The sequence below is a fragment of the Eufriesea mexicana genome, unplaced genomic scaffold (genome assembly GCF_001483705.2).
Source record: "Eufriesea mexicana isolate 0111107269 unplaced genomic scaffold, ASM148370v2 scaffold305, whole genome shotgun sequence".
In the NCBI taxonomy this organism is placed as follows: Eukaryota; Metazoa; Arthropoda; class Insecta; order Hymenoptera; family Apidae; genus Eufriesea; species Eufriesea mexicana.
Genome location: NW_016908472.1, coordinates 695497 through 710561, shown reverse-complemented (window position 1 = coordinate 710561; position 15065 = coordinate 695497). Strand labels below are relative to the sequence as shown.

The window sequence follows — 15065 nt, the reverse complement described above, 5'->3', positions numbered from 1 at the left end:
TCGGAATTCTCCAGTTCTACTTGCGTCTAACTTAATCCGTCTTAATCTAACTCAATTTGCACCGAATTCAATCGGTTCCCCTTCTTCTTATTCTCCCTTTTCTAGCTTCTCCTATTTTCTCCGTTCCTTCTTTGGCAAAGAGAGCAATCGATAAAACATCCGCCAATCGTTCACCTTTTACTTGGCTCGAATATACGTTGAAAATAATTCCGGTCGAATAAATTCGAGACAAGAGTTGAGACTAATCGGTGTTAATATTTGCATTCGCAAAGGGCGCAACACTGCGTGCCTCGTGCGTCGCGCGTTCTCCATTGTTCATCGGTAATCGTCTCTGAAACCCGCGTTTCCTTGCGAGAGCGTTTCGTATCTAGCCCCCCTCTCTAGTCCTGCAACAGGAAAAGGGAAACGTCGTTATGGATTTATAGACGGTAAACGCTTTGAGCGAGCAGTCACAAAGAAATAATTGTAAAATCGGATTACGAAAAATAAAAGCAAGTTTGGTCGCATTGCGGTTCGTTACTACTACTACTGCTGCTGCTGCTGCTACTACTACTACTACTACTCCGCGGCGACTGTACAGCCTCAGACGCAGCCATGTATTCGCGGACAAAGTTCGGCGCGCTAATCGCCTCGTACGGGAAATTTCACGGCTGCGGAGCTTGCCTCGCGAAAAGAACGAGTTTCGAGGGATTTCCATGGAAATCGTGCCGGGATCGATCTCGATCCCGTAAATTCCGAGCGACCGTTCGTTCTCGAGTCGCAGATAGGCGAGTCGCGGTGGGTGCGAGGGATAAAACCGAAGAAAAAGGAAGAGTAACACGGCGAAACGTCTCGAGCTACGGTTCTACTTACCGTTCGTTTGTCCGAGCAAACTCGGAAATCTCGTTCCAAAGGACTTTGCTCTCCGACGTAGCCAATTATCCCTCCGCGAAGATTCGGCCGCTCCAAGCACCGACTCGTTTCCCTTTTTCCGTCGTGCGACGCATTCGCGCGGTGGACCAACGACGCGAGAAAGTCGACGACGCCATTGCGTCTAGACCTGCTACACGCCCTAGGTAGCTAGGAAAACGAGCTTTCTCCTGGCCGGAATCGTAGCTCGTCGGATTATCGACGAGCGATAATCGAGGTTGCTATTCGGTGATCCGGGACGGGAGCAAGCAGCCGGAAGATATCGCGTTTCGTCGGTGATTCGATCGATCCGAGTGCGGTTTTTCACGAGCAGCAGGTGCACGAGTAGCTGGAAGCCTCGACATTTTATAATTCAGGATGCGGCGAGAAATGGAAGAAATTACGGAAGACGGTGAACGATCGTCGGGAGCGGCGACGGAGCGAAACTTTTAAGGGTATCGATGATCCTCGCTCGCACGGCTGCAGGTAGAGGGCCGTTCGTCGTCGCACCTGCAAACGTTCCCGATCTCCGGAGAGTTGCCGCGGATAAAAACCGATCGGCGGCGAGTAAACGACGACACGGTGAAAGGAATAATTGAGATTTATGTGGTAGCAGGGCGAAGACAGCGCGGATACGCGAAGGCGTGCGAACGCCGGAACAAAGGAACGGAGAAGGAGGAGCCTCCCCGTGGACGAAGAAGTTAATTAAAGAGGACGGCAAGACGGGACCACGAACGGAATATCGATCAACTCGAGATTCAATTTCGATCGAAACGAAAAGAATTTATTATAGGGGTTCGGTTGTTGGCGCCCGCGCGTTCGCTCGCTTCCTCGTTCGCCTTCTACTTGGCTTCCTCGTTTGCCCGCTCGTTCGCTCGCGTTATTATAATAATTTTAATAAAGCACCGGCTGGGTGTTATCCGAGTACGGACAACTACGACGACCTCCGTGACGCAGGACACGCGCGCGCTCGCGAATCCTTCGCGTTTGGCCGAGTAGGAGAAAACGTGGAATCCGTTCGGTTTAAAGAGTCGGGTCACCGGAATATCTTAAAAGAGAGATCGCGACCTCGTTTCTCGGTCGTCGACCCGCAGCAGCGGATATCGACTATCTCCAGTTACGCGTTTCAAGTATTTTCGGCGTGTATCGCGGGCAAAGTAAAGTGACGAATCCTACCAGAACGAGAGGCAGTCGGATGGAGTACGGACGGGTGGAACGAGTCGAAACGGGACAGGACGGGACGGGACGGGACGGGACGGGACAGGATGAGACGGGATGGAATGGGTGGGGACGAGACGGGGCAAAGCGGAATTGGGCGATGACACGGTTATAATTGCCGTGCATCGATTCCCTGGTCTCCTCGATGCCAAACTCGTCCTCCCGCTTTGCCAATTCGACTAGTCGACGAACGTCCGACACACTCGCTCGCTTACGAATCGAGCAAATTAGAGGCGACGCCGAACGCTAACCGCTCGTAATCGGATTCGTCGGCTGGCGCTGGCCGTCGCGACGCACGTTCCACGCCACGCGTGCTGGCCACGCGCTCTCGTCGACTCGGCTCGAGTGGAGTCGCGTGGCAAGTCGAATGCCGATGTAGTAAAATGGAAAGACGCGAAGAAGGATGAAAAGAGGATGCACGCGCGTTCGTCCATCGATACATATTCAAAGGACGAGCGGCGCACACGGGCAGGCCGTCTGCTGGTCTGGCACGGGCCATTAGCATCGATCGTCTTCCGGGAGACTCGCGTCGGTTCGCGTCGACCGACCGACCGTTTATCCTCTCGAGAATTTCCCTGGTATCGAGTTAAGGGGCGCCCCTTGGACGATCCCCGCTGCCCTCTGCCGCATCGTATCGTCCCGTGGCACGAACGACCATTAATTCTTTCTCCATCGCTGCAACACACCACCCGGAGATCCTCCACGTCCGACGGCGAAAGCCGATCGAGCCACGCCGCCGGAACACACCGGGATCTTCTAATCGCGCTCGTCTGTTTCATCGCGAACACGTAAATGGGGGGTGGGGGCAGGAAGGAGATAATGGGCAACCGAGCAGTACGGCTGGTCAGAGGGAAGGAACAGGGACGATCTCGGGGGAAGGTGATATCGTTTAGCTCGAGGGATAATGGCGGTCGGATGGTTTGTCGAGAATCGGTTTGTAATGAAATACGATTTATTTGCTAAATATGCGAAATATATACATATATATATATACGCGTATATATATGTATACGTATACGTATATACATTAGGCCATACACACAAGTGACGCGATCTCCGTCCGATTTCGGGACTCGGGACGTCGTCGAGCGAGGAGGGTGACGCGCGTGTGTTCACCGCGCGAGAACCACGCGCGATCGTTGCCTACTTTCTACGGAAAGCACGATAAAGTTCGCCTCGACGCGATCTCCGTTTCTTCCTCCTCCACCTCCTCCTCCTCCTCCTCCTCCTCCATCACCACCACCTCCTCCTCCACCTGCTCCTTCGCTTCCCTAATTTCGACGAGGTACCTATTTCGCAAATGCGTCGGGGCTATGTACAAAGTATACGAGACAGGAGAGAGACGTCTGGTTGGCTGGAAGGGAAGTCGGTTGGCCCGCGCGATCCAGAGCGAAAGCTCGCACCGCGCGATCGCGTCGCGCCCTTTAGAAAGATACAACGGGGAGTCAGAAGCTTCGAAGCCGTATAACCGGTACACGTAGGTATCGTTGCGTGCTACGCGAGTGCGCATCATGCGAGAGAGAAAGACGGATACGATGCGCGGGGTGGTGGCGAGCGCCAAGACGCGACACGCGCGGTCGGCGGCTTCCGCTCGTCGACTTCCGCCTCCAAGTCTCGCGTCGGTCGAAATCGCGGGTCGGGAAAGAATCGTCGCTGTCGGCCGCGCTCCTCTACGCGCTTTCGACAAATATTTACGCTAGCCCGTGCACGTCGAATCGTACGAATTAATCGGCTTACAGGCTCGTAAATCGTATTTTCGAGTCGCGTGCCGTAAAACGGAACGATAATCCGCTCGCACGCGCGCGCACGCGACGAACTCTCGCCCCATTGTCGTTGTCCCGATCGATCGCCTATCGGACCGAGTACTCGACCACCGATCCTCGTTCTCTGTCGCCGCGCGACTTTCCACGCCGCGATTTCGCCCACCGATTTCCGCCTTTTCCTTTGCTTTCTTCTTTCCTTCTCCTTCCTCTCGGTTTCTCCGCGCCGTTCGTTGTCTCTGCTTCTACTTCTTCTTCCTCTTCTTCTTCTTCTTCTTCTTCTTCCGTGTCGGACGAGACCATCCGATTCCGCGGATGCGAGCGCGGCCAGCCGCGCGGCTTTCACGCGCGACGAGTGCTCGTGGTGATCGCTATTCCTAAACCGGAGGCAGTAGACTGAGAAGCAGCGCGCTGACCATCGTCAGGCACACGGAAGGCGTCGCGGCGCTCGCGTTTCCCTCCACTGAAACATGGAACAGAAAAGTTTTGCGTTTCCTTGGCGAAAAGGGGCAATCGGGCGCTGGCTTACCCGTCGAGCGAGATTCGGTTCGACGGAGGAGGAAGAAGCGGCTGGAAATTCCGAGTTTTTAAGCCGACGCGGTCGTCGACTGTTCGCCCTCGCGACGAGGACGTTTATTCCTCGATCTTCGATCGGTCGCGCCGATCGATCGCGTCGCCGAAACTTTCGCCCATCCCCGAGAAGTTGCCAAAGAGGTTGACGATGGGACGGAGAAACGAGAGAGAGAGCGAGGATGGGAAATGCGGCAGGCGCGGCAACGCGACCGACCGTACGTCGCTTCCAAGAACGACTCGGACTAACGAGAAAATCGAAGATCGTTAGGGGCAATTTCGTCGAGACGTTCGTCGGCCTCGTTCACCACCCTCTCTCTCTCTCTCTCTCTCTCGATCGCACGGTGCCATCCCCTTTGGCGATTTCGGCCGACGTTTACCCTTCGCCGACGAACGCTCGTCGTCCGAGCGGCGACGACCAAATTTTCCGTTCCTTTCTCGCCATCGATCGGGTCTCGTTCTCCGCTACTTGCGCCCCATTATCTCTCCCGCTCTCTCTCTCTCTCTCTCTCTCTCTCGATTTCGTTTCTGTTTAATTTTTGCCCCGTCGGACGAAATGGCGCGAGTCGCGACGCGCGATCGAGCGCGACCGACGCTCGCCGCGGATCGCTCTCGCTCCCCGATAGAAGAAAGGAGAAGAAAAAGAAAAAGAAAGGAACGAAAGAGGCGATCGCGAGGCGAAAGGTAAACGAGCGTAAATTATTGTTTTAATTTCGGTGGTTCGCGCTCGCGTCTCGAGGGAGGCTCGGGCCGACTTTGCGGCCGGTGCAGGGGCCCGTTTCACGGACAACGACGATCGTAAAGCATCCTCTTAATTCGTCGGAGCGCGCGAGCGATGCTTAATTTCCTGCGAAAGCGACTCCTCGCGCTCTCCGGCCCCCTTCCGTCTTCTCGCTTTCTCCGGGGTTGCGCCTCTTTCGCTCGGAAATAACGAGGTAATCGTTTCTCGCGCCGTCAGGCTCGCGTTAATTAACGCGTCCGTCGTTTCGACGGTTCCCGCCGCCTCGTCCCCCCGCCCTCTCGCTCGCTCTCTCTCTCTCTATCTCTATTTCTCGGCGCGCCGAGTCCAAGGGACACGCGACGGCGGAACAGGAGCGACGCGCTGCGAGGGTACGGGCGAAGAAAGGACGAAGCGGAACGGCGAAGGCGCTTACCGAAAACTTCCGTTGTGCGCGTGTCGACGAGCGGCGCGTCCGAGTTTGAATCCAATTCCACGGTCGCCACGCATCTTCGACAAAATTTATAGAGACGCATTAATCGTTGGTCTGACGATGGCTGGCTGTCGGTGACGATGGCGATGGTCGTGATGGTATAGAGTGACGCGGTGATGATACGGTGATTGGTGAGTGGTGGTGGTCATGGTGGTCATGGTGGTGGTGGTATTGGTGGTGGTGTTGGTGGTGATAGTAATGGTGGTAGCGATGGTGGTGATAGTAGGTGGTGGTCGGGGGGAGGAGATTGTCCAGAACGAAATTACCTGACGTTTATTTTGTCGTCGGCGATGTGATCCGGTTCCAACTGCAGTCGTAAACTGGATATCACCGAGCTGAGTCCGTGCTGTTCGAACATCATTTCCGTGTCGGGTTTCACCTGAAACGAACCAACGACGAGACGTGTTCCCCGGGTTCCATCGAGTGCGAGATCATAACGGCGATCGGTCTCGAAAACCGAGACGATCCGGCACCGAGCGTTCGCGATATTCGCGAGCTATTCGCGAGTTACTTTGCAGCTATTCACGAGTTACATCGCAGCCATTCACGCGCTGTTCCGCTTAGCGAGATTCAGCGGGATTTAACGCGATGTGCCCCTCCCCGTGACGCAAACGAGATTCACCACCGCGGAACATTGGCGCACGGAACCTCGCGTCTAGTCTCCGCGACGAAATTTCCTCGCGCGAGAACCACGCGCGTATCGGACGCCTGTCTCTTTTCCTCTTCGCGGTGAACGGAGTAGAAGACCAAAGAGGACCGACGAGAGAGAAGGCGAGTCTCGAAATTAAATCATCGCTCCGTCCCTTTCGTCGCGGCTTCGTTCGAACTTTTATTCTCTCGTTACCCGTTTCGTCCCACCCTTTTCCCTTGATCCCCTTCCCTTTCCGATATCTCGATATCCCCCGTCCCGTATACCTTCGAAACGCGTCGCGAACGCTTTAATCGCGCGCGTTTCACGCGGCAAATATCGACTCGATGATCGAAGCGAGGAAGAGATCGATCCACGTCCCGCGGGTAATCGAAGGAGAATCGAAGACTAAGTGCAACCGAAGGCGAAACGCGCGCGAGATCGACGGGCGTAACGAACCGACGGAAGAAAGTCGAGAAGAGAGAGAGAGAGAGAGAGGAAAGGGCCATCCCCGTCGGCTTTGTCGCCGGTCGAATCTTTCGAAACTCGACGAGACGAGAACGTTTTCGAAACGATATTCCACTCGCGTTAAGTGACGCGTTAAACTCGCTCAACTCCTAATGGACATCGTCGAGAAGGTTGGCAAGTTTTGCCCGAGCGACTGGGAGGAAGAGACAGCGAACGGATAAGGGAAAACTTTGCGAGTCTCCGCGCGACGCGCGCGATTCGTCGCGAAGCCCTAAAGCGGCGCCCAACGTTCATCGACGTAATCTTTAAACGCGTATCCGCTCGCGCCACCGTGCTCGCGCGCGCCTGCCTCAACTGCCTCCGCTTTGCGCGGATTATATTTTAAATCCCCCCGAGCGACGAGGCTGCGATCGCGCGAAAACCGCGATCGAAACGCCAAATTCGATCGCGTCTTTCCTTTGTCCGACGCGACCACGACTCTCGCCTAACACCACCACCTTTCTCGCCGCCGAATTAGATTTCTTTCCTCTACGTGACGCGGATTAATTAGCAGTTAACCGAGTTGCCCGAATTTCGTTGTTCCACCCGAACCGTCTCTTCGTCTCGCCTTCTCTACCTTCTCGTCCGTTTCTTTCTTTCCCGCGATCTCGCCCTCTTTCTCGCTCTTTCTCTCCGGTTTTTCCAGGCTGCCTCCAGGTTCGCCGTGGTCGGAAAAGAGCGAAAAAGACAGAGAGAGAGAGAGAGAGAGAGAGAAAGAGAAAAAGAGAGAGAGAGCAGTGGAAGTCGTCGAGTTTCCGAGTAGGCGAAGTAAAAGAGAACGGTTCCGGAAAGCGGTGGTTGGTGGTGGCACGTTGATGCAGAGAAACGGATGTAGAGAGTCGACTGTGCCCTACTATACGCGCTTTCTCCCACGGCTTTCGGTAGCGTTCGTTAATTGGAGCTTTAGCTCATCAAGCATCGTCGTCGTTGCCGGTATCGTTGCCTATGCCATCGTCGCTCCCGACCGACCTAAGCGCTCGTTCATTCTCCCTCTCTCTCCCTCTCTCTCTCTCTCTTTATCTCTCTCTCTTGCTCGCGTTTCCGTTTAACGATCCCTGGGTCCTGCTCGTTGCAGCACGCTTCGCTTCCCTGCGAGCTTTCGGCTCGCTCTAAAGACTATCTATAACTTTCGACCGTGCGTCCAACTATATACGACCATCTCGACTCGACCGTTACGCGGCAACCAAGACGTCGTCCAAGTTCGTTTCACGATTTCCTCGAGTTCCTCGAAGCGAGGGAACGCGCTTCTCTCACCTGATGCCCATTGATGAACCATTTGAGAGTGGCGGCGGGCCGAGACTTGTCGCTGGTGCAATTCAGCCCGAGGACATCGCCGGTGGCGTAAACCTTCTCCTCGCCGGTTATCGAAGGCCCGTCTTGCGGCAAAACTGCAATCGCATCGACAACGTTTACGCGCCATCGCTCGTTCCCCTACTTTCCCGCTCTTTGCCCCGCTCTGATCCGTCAGTGGCTTTTTAATAAAAGCTCCTTTCGTAACGAGATTTACGCGAACGACGGATAACGGTAAGGGTCCCCGTCGTTAATGACGTTAATCGCTTTCGACGCCGATCTTCCTCCGCTCGCCCCCGTATTTTAAGCTCCGTCCACGCGAAATAGAACAGACGAACGGACGAACGGACGGACGCATAGTCGCGAGATTTTTCCGTGTTCGCGATTCGAGAATTTAATCTCTCGACCGGTTCGAGGAAACGGCCCGCCGTCGTCGCATCGTTTTCGAGAGCACGATCGCGATAAAGGTTCATCTCCGCCGATAAGCCTTCGAAGCTGTCACGACACCGCCCCGCTTAGAATATTCAACGAAGCCATTCGCGCGACTGCTACCGGATTGATCCTTTCGCGTTACGCGTTCAACCTTTCGTGCAAAGATACGCGACTCGGCTTACAACGGGACGTCGAGCTTTCCTTTCTTCCCTCTGCTTCTTCTTCTTCTCCGTCGTCGTCGTCGTTGTCGTCGGCGTCGTCGGCGTCGTCTTTTTGCCGGCAGTTATCGAGAGAGGATCGGCCGTCGGCTTTACGGAGCCAGCCCGTTCGCGTTTTCCCCTATCCCGTTCCACCGACCGATGTTACCGTACGCGCGCTATTTCCCGAAACGAGAAGCGAGGATGCGCGGCGAATTGAAATTCGCGGAGAACGCGGAAAACGCGTCGGCCACTCGCGGATCGAGGGACATCGGTTTCGCGGAAAGAGGTAACGCGAAGGAAAGGTGCGAAAGGAGAAAAGGGCGTGAAACGGAAAGAGGGAGAGAGAGAAGGGGAATTCGGCGGTGGCACGAACGAGGCCCGCGGGTTATTTGCCGCGTACGAAATTTTCCACGAGGTCGGTAAAGGTACGGGTAATGGCGGGTACGTGGTGGGTTATCGATCGTGAATGGGTCGGAGAGCGCGGCTGGACTACGGGAAGAGGAACGCGACGGAGAAAGGAAATTTCATCGTTTCCGAAGGCGCCACGGAAAGCCTTTCGAAGACGCTACTACGCCGCGGCCCTTTAGTCTCTCGCGTCGCGACTCCTTTCGGAGAACCGGAGCCGACGATGCATTTACGCTCGAGAGAAGCCCCTTTCCTTTCCGTTTACGGTTTCTCGTCTCTTTCTTCCTCGCTACCCGTTGCCTGCCCGTGGCCTCCTAACGTTACGACCCCGTAATATTCGTCCGACTTTCCCGCCACCCTCCCATCCTTGCGCCACCCTAAAATTTAACGCTCTCTGCCTCTAAGGAGAATCGAACTTTCCCCCTTGTCGTAGGTCTGGGATGGAAGCGCGAGCCGGTTAAAACCGAAGCCGCACGACGGCAGCGATGTACGCGTCTCTCCCCTTCCGATCTTCTCCGATTCGACCCGCCTCCGCGTCTTCGATTATTCGTCCAAACGATCTTTTCACCACGGATCCGAGTCGAAAATATTTTTCGTCCGACATTTTTCTCCTCCTTCCGTTAGCGCCCCCCCCCCCGCCCCTCCCGAGACGAACGACCGATCGAAGAAACGGGGGATCATCGACTTTTGCGAACGACGAAAGCTCGGTTCGCATTACGGTGGTTCGATAATCGCGATCAAAGGATTATTAATTAGCGGAGCTGTTTGTGACCGGATTCGAAACGGGACCCAAAGAGATCAGAGCGAGGCAGAGGGACGAAGGAAGAAAGGTCCAGGAGGACCGATTTGCCCACCTACGACTTCCATGTTGGCTTCCGCGCTGACCGAGTTGAAGCTAGGAGCTTCCGCGCTCACCTCGCACTTGTACTTGCCGCTACTGTGCAGGCTCACGTCCTGTAGCAATACCTGCTGCTGATCGGACTGTCGGTGCTGAAACAAGATCAACGTCGATCAATGAATCGCCAACGATAATTGTCCGCTCGATTGCCTTTTTTGCCGGCTTTTCCCTAGCGCGACAACGCGTTCGATCGAGATCGCAACCGGCAAGATCGTTTTATTCGCCGAGCGGGGTATCTCGTGGCCGCGACAGCCGAGATCGATGCCGAGCACTGGCGTGGACGCGCGACTTCTCTCTGCCGGCCATCCGGAAAAAAACCCTTTGCCTCTGTGTCGGTCCACGCGCGTTCCATCCGCGAGGGTCCTTTTCCGCCACAGCCGCTGCCCTATCCGTTCCAAAGTTTACCGATACAAATGGAACGAGATGGAACCTCGTATGTCGGTTCGGTTCGTTCGATCGACCGAGCGAAAAGCCGCGTCCCATTTTCGCATCAATTTTTCCGCAGCTTCGCGACTCTTGCACGCGCGCGCCAGCGCCCCGTCCGCGTCCGATCGTCCGCGTGGGCCGCGCTCGTTCCACCGTTTCCCAGACGCCGCTCCAAATTATTCTTCATAGACAGAATATTACGCTATTAGGTGGGTAAGAGGCTTACCCGCTTATATCGATTTATTGCCATAGTTGCCACGCCAGTGTACCGGCTCTAGTGTGCCGAAAGTTATTTCGGCGAGACGGATGGTACACGGCGGACCTGTTTCGGTGGCAAGTAGAAAAGGTACGTCGCTGATCGGACCGCGCGTCGCGCGAAAACCGCGCTACCGTTCGCCGTCCACTTACGACGCGCGACCAAAGTGCTCGATAACTTTGCAGCGGCTTCTCGTTATCGAAAGAAACGACCGATTTATTCGTCGCCGATCCCGATACCACCCCGCCGACGTGTCTGCTCGCCGCTGTTTCCTACCTCGTGAAACGCCACGATGAGCACGTCGAGGACAGAGAGAAAGAGAATGAGAGAGAGAGAGAGAGAGAGAGAGCACGGAAAGGGAGAAGACCCGCAATAGATGGAATCGCGACGCTGATAATCCATTTACCCCACGCGCCAGTCTTTTTGCTCTTCCCGTTACGAATATTCTCACCCTCTACTCTCTTTGTCCCCGTTTCCATGTGCTCGTCGCGTCGTAATCTCCGATTCTCCAATGGACGAAACACGGGATCGGGCTGGGAAACCGCGCGTCGGGACGGCACGCGACGTCGCGCGACGACCGCTCGGAGAAATCGGACGGAATCTCGACGAGAAGCGGCACGCCGATCGAGTTTTCAGCGATAGCCGAGGAACGCCGACGTTGATTCCAGCCAGCCTCGGTCCAACGCAAACTTTCCTCCTTCGACAAATCGATTTACGTTCGGCGAGAAAAGTTGCGGCAAGACGAGAGAAAGGGAGGACGAGCGTGGAGGAAAGTCGAAACGTTGGCGGGAATCGCATTACCTTCGGGGTTATTTCGTCCAGCGAACGCGACTGTTCGACCGAACGATTTAGGTCGCTCGGGAAACGGAGAGAACCAGATGGGAAGAGAGGACGAGGGAAACGCGTGTCTGCGATTCAGCGGGAACGACGCGGCACGTCGCTACGTCCGATGCGGATGCGTCCCGATAAAACGTGACTCGTTTCGCGCGCTGTTCCGCTCGCGCGAGGCCACGTTCCTCGAAAACGCGTCGTCACGCGAAACGAAACGAAACGAAACGAAATGAAACGGAAGGAGGATCGTTGCCTCGGTAGACGTAGTACCCTTTTCCCGAGGATGAGAAGGAGACAGAGAGCGAGACGCTGGAATTCGAGACTCGACGTTCGATTGCCATTGGTGGAAAAGTTTCCGCTCCTCCGGAGTCGACCGCGGCGGCTCTCGTCGCGTGTTTGGGCCAAGAGGGAATCGAGCAACGACGGATTAGCGCGAGGCGTTTGGAAGCGGTCGTCGACCGCGACGACGAGAGACCATCTTCGCCCGATAGAGCGTTTAATCGCCTCTGCTCGTGGTCGATTAGTTTGTCGCGAAACTCGGCCGGTGCTCGTGGGTAATCGCGAGCCTGCTTCACCGTTTTCTCCTCTTCTTCCGACGGGACCGGGCCGCGGGCTAGCCCGGTTGAATAAACGCGCAGGAACACGATGGGGCGATTTAAAATTTTCGGATAGCGAAATTAAGCGGTATTACGTAACGGAGCAAAAGGGCGAATGAGAGGGAAAATTAAAAGTCGAGAGAGCGAGTAGAAATATACGACTCTGCCCGCTAAATCCACTTAATTCCTGCTACTCCAATAAGTGTCACGCGAGCGTATCCGAGTGGAGGAATGGCCGGAACGGAGGGGGTGAAAAGACACGCTCGCTTTTGTCCACGGAGAAATTTCTTTGTCGATATCGGAGAGCCATTGGACCGAGTCAGATTAATAGCCGTGCTCTCTGTCTCTCTCCTCTTTTCTTCTTTTCCCTCCTCTCCTCTTCTCCATCTCGAGAACGAGGAGCGAAAGGATGAGCCGATTCTGCTCACGTAATGCTCGTTACGCGTCGGCCGATATTAACGAGCGTCGAGGAAAACGGAACTTTCGTGCCTTCCAAAACGCGAATCGGAAGCGGACGTATCGTACCGAGAATAGACGAGTCTCGTGCGATCCGTTTCACCTTCCACGGCCTTCGGGACCGCATCGCGCGATCCGAGAAATCGATCGGTTAGCCAACGCTTCGCTTCTTTTATCTTTCATCCTCGACCTTCTTCTTCTTCTTCTTCTTCCTCTCCTATCCGTTATCCTTCGTTCCCTTTTCCACCCTTTACAAGTCCCACCGTCGGTAGCTATTCTCCCGACAAGACACCGTTCGTCTTGTTCCCTCTTTCTCTCTAGCCCCGTCGCGTCGTCGTCCCGATTCGTCAAACATTTATTCGGGACGATAAAGGCGACCTCGTTCCGGCTGTGCGGGGACAACGCGCGCCCACCCGTCCACGTATATCGCAAGGTATCGCCAACTTTATGCTTCTCCCCAACCCCTCTTACCTTCCCCACTCTCTCTCACCCTCTGTATGCTCTGCTCCCTATATCTTCGATTCCGACTCCGGCTCGATGAAATACTTTTATAGACGACGTCGAATAAAATTCGAAAGGGGAAATTGAATAGGGGGTCCTTACGTTGGAAACCGCGTGGCGCGGTAGTCGCGCGATTTCGCTTCTTCGCTTCGGTTTTACGCGATCCGGTGTCGCGGTGGAGCGCGCGTCACCGCGACCGAATGCGCCTTCGACCGGAGTCCGAATGCGACACGCGGCGCGAAACCGGCAAAAGGTGGTGGACTTTACGTTTATCGCCACGCCAAACGCTTCGATATTCGAATACTCGCCTAGTTTATCGCCGCACGGTCGCGGTCGTACACGCGCTCGCGCGCGCCATCGTTCCCTCTGGTTCTCCAGCGTCGGACGGGCTCGCGGGGGGTCTCGCGAAAATGCGTATTCTCTCGACGATATTCGTCTCGTTGTTCCCTCGCCGCCGGACTAAACGAACGCCTTTACGACCGTCCGACCAATTTCTCGCCGACTCGCTACGACTCGCTACGACTCGCAACGGCACGCAACCAGTCGTTACCACCCGGCCGTGTACCTGCGTAAACGGTCCTTACGACTTTCCACGGTGATTCCCGCGAGACGAAAAAATCGGGGAATAATTCGCCGGCTACCCCGACGGCGCGCAGCAGTTGCTATTTCGCGACGGTCTGGCAATGCCGTGAAAAAGGCCATCATTCGCGGAATGTTTACCTCGGATCGATCCGCCGACGCATATTCGCAAAGGTAATCGCGAGCGTTTCAGCGCATCTCGTAACGCGCAAAGAGAGAGGCGTATTCGCGTCGAATATCCAAGTCGGACGCGAGTAACCGTGCTCCCTCGATACCGTTTCCTCGGTTGCTCGTAAACGGAATTTCCATTGCCACGAAACTGCGAGTTCGTAGCTCGCGAGACGATTCGGTCGGGATGGCGGATTAATCGCGGGCCGATCGGCCACCGGCGAGATAATCCGCGAGGCAGAAGACAAGCAAGACGCGGACAGCGGATGGTGGTAGACGGGAGCGAGAAGGTCGGATACAGGAAACGCGGGGCTAGGCTGCGCGACACAAGGTTGCGGGACACAAGAGGGCTTTCGACTCACGTCAACTTTAACGCCCTCGACGCGATAGCTGTGCTTCGTAGGTTCCCCTCTAGGCACGTATCTGTAGAATTCCTCGTGATCCTTGTACCACGTGATGGAGTAAAGCTTGTCCGTTTCTAGGTCGTATCTGAAACAAGAGAGCAAACGATGCGAGACTTTTCGTCGAGAAAAACGACCGTTGGAACGTTTCGATGTTTCGACCGCCCTCTGTCTCCCTGTCTCTCGTAGATTTTTTCGTCGATATCGATTAGCCGAGACCGAGGGTGGCAAACGAACGGAACGGTAGTCGCGACGCGTACGAACCGCGAATCGTTTCTCGATTAGTCGTAGGTAGACCGTTTCGATGTCCGAATCGCGCGAGTAATGGAAACTGTTATCCGTTTCCGACAACGTATTCCAAGTATCGAGCGCGTTTGACGTATTCTTCGCTTTACGTATCGGAGATTTTTTCGTTTGTCCGATATTCCGCGGATTCCGAGACCTCGTCCGGTCTCGCCACCCTGCGCCATTCCATCGTTACGGCGTAACGCGGAGTTTCGGGAAAACCGTTCGACGACGGGGAGGAGGCAACGGGAAAAGGAAACGACACGGTGCTAATGTCCGGGATGGGAACGTGGGAAAAAAAAAAAAAAAAAAAAAAAAGAAAAAAATAGCGATCGGAGGTTGGGGCAGCGGTAAACGAGACAGCGGTTGCGAGAATAGTGCGAGGAACGTGTTTGTTCGTAGGTATGCGCTTTAACGTGATTACAAGGATGCCCGTCACGAAGGAGCCGGTTCGCTATTGTCGCGTGACGAGCCTCCGCACGCGGAAAGTAACAATTACGGTAATTGATCAACATCCGAGCGATCCAAGCGTAGCGTCGCGAATCGTATCAATTTGCTA

The 15065-nt window shown here is 55.2% G+C and overlaps 1 protein-coding gene across 3 annotated transcripts in view; it reads right to left on the bottom strand.

Annotated features, from left to right (window-relative positions):
- Nucleotides 1–1148: 1148 nt before the first annotated feature.
- The window catches only part of LOC108555877 (cell adhesion molecule 2), a 43684-nt gene continuing 29767 nt past the window's right edge, over nt 1149–15065 (bottom strand). The window contains exons 4-9 of one of the 3 annotated variants that reach the window (XM_017911727.1): nt 14183–14309; nt 9964–10099; nt 8037–8170; nt 5914–6026; nt 5591–5664; nt 3391–4329 (exon numbers count right to left, since the gene is read on the bottom strand). In XM_017911727.1, coding sequence (XP_017767216.1) covers nt 4244–4329; nt 5591–5664; nt 5914–6026; nt 8037–8170; nt 9964–10099; nt 14183–14309 — 670 coding nt within the window. In that variant the 3' untranslated portion in view covers nt 3391–4243. Of the gene's footprint in view, nt 1238–3390; nt 4330–5590; nt 5665–5913; nt 6027–8036; nt 8171–9963; nt 10100–14182; nt 14310–15065 lie in introns of those variants that run through there. The other 2 variants (XM_017911729.1, XM_017911728.1) reach the window with 2 other exon arrangements.